Here is a 6,654-nt window from a genome sequence, read left to right on the forward strand (position 1 = left end):
TTTTCTTTCAGATTTCCACAAGACGGCACCCTATGTGGTCACTGGCAGCGTAGATCAAACAGTAAAAGTGTGGGAGTGCCGTTGATTGCGTCTCCTTTGGCCCCTCCTCCCTCTTTTCCTCTGGATGCACTCTGATGATACCATGGTTACCCCATTGAGCTCTGTTTAAATAAATATTGTCCTTTCATGTAAATTATTCTGGATGTAGATTGAGCTTATTAAATGTTACACACAAAGTATTCATGCATGGTGAATCCAAACTGTATACTGTAAATTTACATACGTTGTCTAGAAGTACCATAGGGGTTTAAAAACCTGGGCTGGCATTGCTCACACCAGGCCTAAGAAGGCAGAAGCTGAATAAATTGAACTAGGGCACTAAACTGAATAGTTGACAGTGTCATTTTATGTTGGATTATTAATTCCTGTTTTTCTTTCTGCTATCTGTTGGTGCCTGACTTGATGGCCTCATTTGGGGAAAAGTGGTGGTTTTTAGGGCTTTTTCTGAAATGTGTATCTATGTAACATCACTTAAGTGTGCTTAATAAATCTTCTTTAAGGATGTTAGATAATAAGGCTACAATTGAAAATCTTCTGAACCATTCATGTAATTAATGGAGATTACACATTGGAATTTTTGTCATGACACATTTGCCAAATCAATAGGCTAATTTGTTTTGGCAGCCTATCAAGCAAAGGCTAGTGGTATATTTATGTAAGAAAATGACTGTAAATCTCAAGAAAAATCTCAGCAGCTAATAACAACTCATTTATTTCATTTTGGTCTTAATGCTTTGTAAACCGGGTAAAAAATACTATCATACTCTAAGCTTCTATTTTCCACACTAGACATACTTCTAGCTGTATTCTCCATACTATTAGACTGTGTAGTGATGTGACTTCCAAATAGAATTTAATCTTCCCATTGAGTGTGTCATGGTACAAATCACTATTTGTTTTTGGTGTTTTTTAGGGATGTGCAATGTGCATTACATAATGACAGAAATATTGAGAAGGTTCTGTGTGCCCATCTGAAAGGAGTGAGGAGGAATACAGCAGTTTGTTTTTTCAACATGAATCTGATATTGATTTAAACTGTGTTTCACTTAAAAGTTTTAAAAAAATGACAGGGTTTAATGGAGCGTGCATAAAAATGTACTGTTTTCACCTTTTGTTTATATGTAAATGTTTATGGTCTATGGGCCTATCTGTAAGTGGATAAGTAATCTATATGTGTATATCATACACATCAACCTCCACGTCCTTAGTCCTGGGTTTTTGAAGAAGTGCTAAAACGGACAAGTAGAATAAATCTTGCTGTGAAATGCCATGCTTTAGAACAAACCCTTTTTGATCCTAATGCTTCTGAAAACTAGATCTGACTCTGGGGATTTTTTTCCAGCTGAAGGAAAATCACTTCCGTTATTTCCCCTTCTAACTTAGCCACTCGACGTTTCACACATCCCAGATGTATTGTGTATTTTAATCCAAAGTTACAAGTAGGTTTAAGAGAATTTTTACCCATGACTTGAGGGGCACTATTCCACTGTCAGTTATTAATAAGGAATTCCATTGCTTAGCTAACCAACAGGTTTTCTTCTTTTTCCCCAAGAAAGTTATTTGAAAAGCTAACAGAACGATGAGATAACAGTGACAGTTTAACAGAGATAAAATTCTGAATTGCATTTTATTCATTTGTGTACTATGTGATTTTTAAAATGTCCCCTTTAGTATTTAATGGAAGTTTTATTCCTGCGAAAGAGAAAGGGTGAGAGTTAATGTCCTGTAGATACGCACAGAGACTAGGCCGCATATTAACTAGAAGCAGCTTTATGTCTAGCTTGTGTCTTTTTGTTTGTTTGCTTGTTTGTTTTTAGATTCCTGAGAGATGTCTCTGGAAGGAAAAGTTTTGAGAACTAATGGCTATTTTTGAGGACAAAAATTACATCTTCAGCTAATTCCTTAAATACATACAGTAGGTTAATTTTCAGGACAATATTGCCTCACAACCCTGCTTACATTGAGAAGTCTTTTTCCCCTTAGCTCTTCTGACTGGATTTTTCTACAAAAACTATGGAAAATGTCTTTGTTCTTGTTTGCTGCTATTTTCTGTCCTATTTCGAGAAATATAAATACATAGAAATGGTGCATCTTAACATTTGTTTGTACATGTATAAATGTCTTGTATTTTAATTCATTTTTAGCATGAATTGTTTAAGGGTAAGCCACATCTAGAAATCACTCATAGATACTGAACAATAAAGGAAAAATGGTACCGATGTAGGAGGAAGCAAGCGCTTCTTCCCCTGCAGCACACAGTGACTTGCGTTGGCAGAGGAGGAGGAAACGATTACTCTAAACAAAGTTATCCTTACTTGGGAGATTGCCACAGCCTGCTGCTGAGTTGAGTTACCAGACATCCTCCACGTGAGAAGCAGCGAACATTGAATCTCAGGGATGGCCCGCAACTGGGTCCACATGTCACGAGCCCTGTTTAATACCGAAGGGGTGGGGGAGAGCAATCCGTCTACAACCTGGCATCAGATTTGCAAAGGTTTCCTGCACTGCTGTCTGGCACTGTCCTGTTGATGCCCTTTCTGACTGTGTTCTGTTTTCTCTGTCTGCTGTCTAACCCTGTGCCTTGCCTGGGATAAGGACAATGATGAGGTTACTGGCTTGGATTGTAAGTAGAGGACTTTTATTATTTGGTTTAGAGGTTTACTGCTGCTTTGTCACTTTCTCAATCAAATTGGCCACTTATTTAAGAAATAAAAAGCTGGTAGAATTGCATCCTCAGATGATTGACTGTGTGTGTGTGTGAAAACAGACATTCCAGTGCCACCCAAATACAACGTGCCCAAGAAATCTTAGCTGTGCTCTTAAGAGTGCCAGCCAGGGAAACTGGTTTAGACATCGCGCGGGGACAAGTTGCCTGTTGACGCGGCATCTTGCACTTTAGTAGACTAAGACGGTCCTGGTTCGTCTATGTGTGGTGTGACCAATGGTGTGCCCAGAGCACTCCTCTCAGAATCACTCGTGTTAGCCGGTCGTCCCAGGCTGGGGAGCACTCGCTGTAGTCTTTGGAAGCTTTGGCTTTAGATTTACCAAGCCCCATCTCCCCACCGCCAGTGCCCTGCTCTCCCGTTTGCCTCTTCCTGTTTCTGTGTGAACTTCCCAGTGATACCACTCGTTAGATTTTCTTTAAACTTATTTAAAGAAAAACTATTTAAAAGTAAAGGATATTTTGTTGACATTGGTGGCTTGATAATCCTTAAGCAACTGAAGTTAAAATTGTTGAAGGAAAAGGCACTTAAAATGGTTACTCTTTCTTGTCCAGCTGTATATAAGTCCAGTGTGTTCATTAATCTAGATGACTCGAAGAATCTCCTGGTAGAGAAGCGACATGTACAGAACTGATGGAGAAAGGTTTTGAATTTTTTTTCCAGTGGGGTGTGGGGAGGGCAAGCTGGATTTACAGGTCATGGCTGGACTGAATGGGCCTTTTTATTTTCCCGCTGTATCATGGAAGTAGCTGCTTTCATGTCCAGCCCGTCCTTCAGGCATCCCTAAAGCTCATTCCGAAGACGCTAGAGACAAACACAAACTCTTGGAGTTCAAGCTGATCCCAACACTGACATGAAGGCAAGCCTTGATTTCGTATGAACGTTGCAGAGGTGGTAATTGAGAAAACAGTTCCCCAGATTGTAAGAGTTCACTGAAGATATTGACACAATTTTAAAAAATCAGTAAAGGAATGTATATAATATTGCTCTTGTGTTTTACAGTAAGATTTGTTGCTCTCAGACTGTGTAAAACAAAATTTATTCATGTTTTCTGCATATTAAAAAATCTTATTGTACCAATTGGTAAACTATTAAATGCCTATAAAACTAGATGTGATTTTTTTTTTTTTTTGGATGTTCCTTTGCACAGGTGAAATCCTGATAGAAAATGGGGCTGTGTGTAGCGCCCGTCAGAGTGTGGCATGAACTGGTGTCAGGGTGGCAGGGCCTGATGGGCTGCACCCGAACTGACTTTGCTGTCCTCTTCCCCTAGGTGGAGGAGGGAGTGCCTCAGTGTGGGCCCTTGCCATGGTGGGCGTCTGCGGCGCAGGCCAGCTCTCCTCCGCCTACCAGCAGCCCCAATTCTGACAATAGCTGTCGCTGTGGCCAGAGAGCCAAAGCCAGGATGGCCGCTTCCAGGCCAAAGACGACTCTCTGGGTTAGAGTCTACAGATAAGGGGCCCTCCCCGTTTGCTCTGTGAGTGAGTGAGCCTCTTACCCTGCTTAGTGGTCTTGCATTCATAGATTCCTTAATACTGTTACCAGTTTTGGTTGAAACGTACCAAAATAAGCACCAGAACAAAAGTGTTCATTTTTGTCCTAGAAACACCAGCTCTCTGCCCTTCCCACGTGGCCATGTCGTTCTGTAGTGTATTCAGGGCCTCCCCGAGATTCCCAGCCTGCCATGGTGTACAAAGGACAGTTCAGTGATGTGCTGGCTTTTTTCTTACAGCCCAGCTGCTTTCTGGCCTCCTATTGGGAGTAGTAGCAAAAAAGAAATTGGGGCTGTGTGCGGTGGCTCATGCCTATAATCCCAGCACTTTGGGAGGCCGAGGCGGGCGGATCGCCTGAACTCTCAGGAGTTCAAGGCCAGCCTGGGCAACGTGGTGAAACCCCGTCTCTACTGAAAATACAAAAAGTTAGCCGGGCGTGGTGGCGGGCACCTGGGAGTGCCTGGGAGTGCCTCTTTACTCGGGAGGCTGCGGCAGGAGAATAGCTTGAACCTGAGAGGCGGACGTTGCAGTGAGCTGGGATTGCACCACTGTGCTCTAGCCTGGACAACAGAGTGAGACTCTGTCACAAAAAAAAGAAATTGGTCTGAAGTTAGTCAGTCTCCTGCACTTTTGCAGCGTTTCCGTTTCCTTGCAAGACTTCTCTTCCAGGCTGAGATCCAGATGACAGGGCCCCAGGGGCAGAGTTCCAGCATTAGGATCACTGTCCTGAAGTGCCGTTAGCTACTCAAAACCTGGCAAGTAACTCAGTGGCAGGTAACAGCATCCAACTTCCTTCCAGGAGTCATGACTGTGTTTAGCCTTTGACGTGTGTGTGGGGGGAGGTACCTGGCTGTGGCAGCTCTGTCTTTCCCTGCCTAGTCTGGTGAAACCTGACTTATGTGCAGACAGTTCTTAACTGCTGACATACCAGAAGCTCTAGGACAGCGATCCTCAAAGTGTGTTCCCTGAGTCAGCAGCAGCAGCATCACCGGGGAGCTTGTTAGAGATACAGGTCATAGGCCCTGCCTCTGACCCCCAAATCGAAAGGGTGCAGCTTGCTTGCTTGCTTGCTTGATTTAAAATCTATTTAACAATCACTCTGAGGTAGGTAGGCTCAGGTTTGAGAACCACTGGCAAAATGATTCAACTTCTCACCAAAGAAACATGGGCACATCACTGGTCCTGTGGCCCCACAGCTGAGGTTTGGATCCAGAACTTTCCTTTCATCCTCACTTTTATTTTTTGAGATTGAGTCTTACTGTCACCCAGGCTGGAGTGCAATGGCGCGGTCCTGGTTTACTGCAACCTCTGCCTCCCCGGTTCAAGTGATTCTCCTGCCTCAGCCTCCCAAGTAGCTGGGACTACAGGTGCCCACCACTACGCCTGGCTAATTTTTGTAATTTTAGTAGAGATGGGGTTTCACCAAGTTGGCCAGGCTGTTTTCGAACTGCTGAGCCTCAGCCTCCCAAAGTGCTGGGATTACAGGCGTGAGCCACTGCACCCAGCCCAGGATCCTACTGTTGAAACCTGTCACCCAAAAGAAGTGAAGGAGAAAGAGTGGATTTCACACCTAGAGCCTCCATTTGCTTTATGAAAACAGCCCCTAGTCATTTGGGTCAAAAGCTGTCTGAGGGCACTAATATACTGAAAGGATCAGCCAGGAAATGCAGGCCTCTCAGGTGACAGGCACAATGGTAATTAAACATGATCCATTCTCAGCTTCTCTGGAGGCTGTATTTTGAGAGGTGCATGAACTGTGTGGCCCCAGTTCATGGCACTAAGGAGAGAGGAAAGCGTTTAGCACACACCAGTTAGACTGCAGAGGACGCTGTGGTGGGGGTGGGACTGGAGCTGGTGGGATGCACAAGAGGTCTCTGTAGCAGGGCACTTATGCGTGACTGTCCCTGGGTGTCACCTAAAACCTCCAGTCAGAAGCACGTTTTATCCAGTTGGCTCAGGAAAACTAACAGACAGGATTGGAATTTTTTTCTTTTTAGAATTTCCATGATCTCTGAGCATCCCAAAAGGCATTTGTTCCTGGTGAGGCTGAGGGATGGCAAGTGGTGGCCAGCAGCTGCACTGAGCGTGGAACGTCCTTCTAGAGAGGCCACCTCCACATGCCCCTCACATCGCAGGCTCTGCCCCTCCAGTCCACCTGGCTCTCAGCTCTCTAAACTCTGCTTGAGGCCCTCTTCCTGCCTCAGTGTCTCACCTCTGAAGAGTGCTGCCCACCTTCCTACCTTGAGTGAAGGGATGTGGGTAGGTGCCTAACCAAGGGGGTGTCCAGTGACCTCACAGGTCCAGCATGCACAGGGCCTGGCCTCACAGCCTAGCGCCCCTCCCCACCTGGCCTTCACTTCATATTTTTCTGTGCCCAA

The 6,654-nt window shown here is 44.5% G+C and overlaps 1 protein-coding gene across 1 annotated transcript in view; it reads left to right on the forward strand.

The window, feature by feature from the left end:
• PAFAH1B1 (platelet activating factor acetylhydrolase 1b regulatory subunit 1) overlaps window positions 1-3,895 on the forward strand; it is a 104,578-nt gene extending 100,683 nt beyond the window's left edge. The window contains exon 11 of the mRNA XM_064378115.1: window positions 12-3,895. Within this exon, the coding sequence (XP_064234185.1) occupies window positions 12-85 (74 nt within the window). The 3' untranslated portion in view covers window positions 86-3,895. The remainder of the gene's footprint in view (window positions 1-11) is intronic.
• The last annotated feature ends 2,759 nt before the right edge of the window (window positions 3,896-6,654 follow it).

This window comes from Aotus nancymaae, unplaced genomic scaffold (genome assembly GCF_030222135.1).
Source record: "Aotus nancymaae isolate 86718 unplaced genomic scaffold, 86718_ANA_hifiasm-v0.15.2.pri h1tg000018l, whole genome shotgun sequence".
In the NCBI taxonomy this organism is placed as follows: domain Eukaryota; kingdom Metazoa; phylum Chordata; class Mammalia; order Primates; family Aotidae; genus Aotus; species Aotus nancymaae.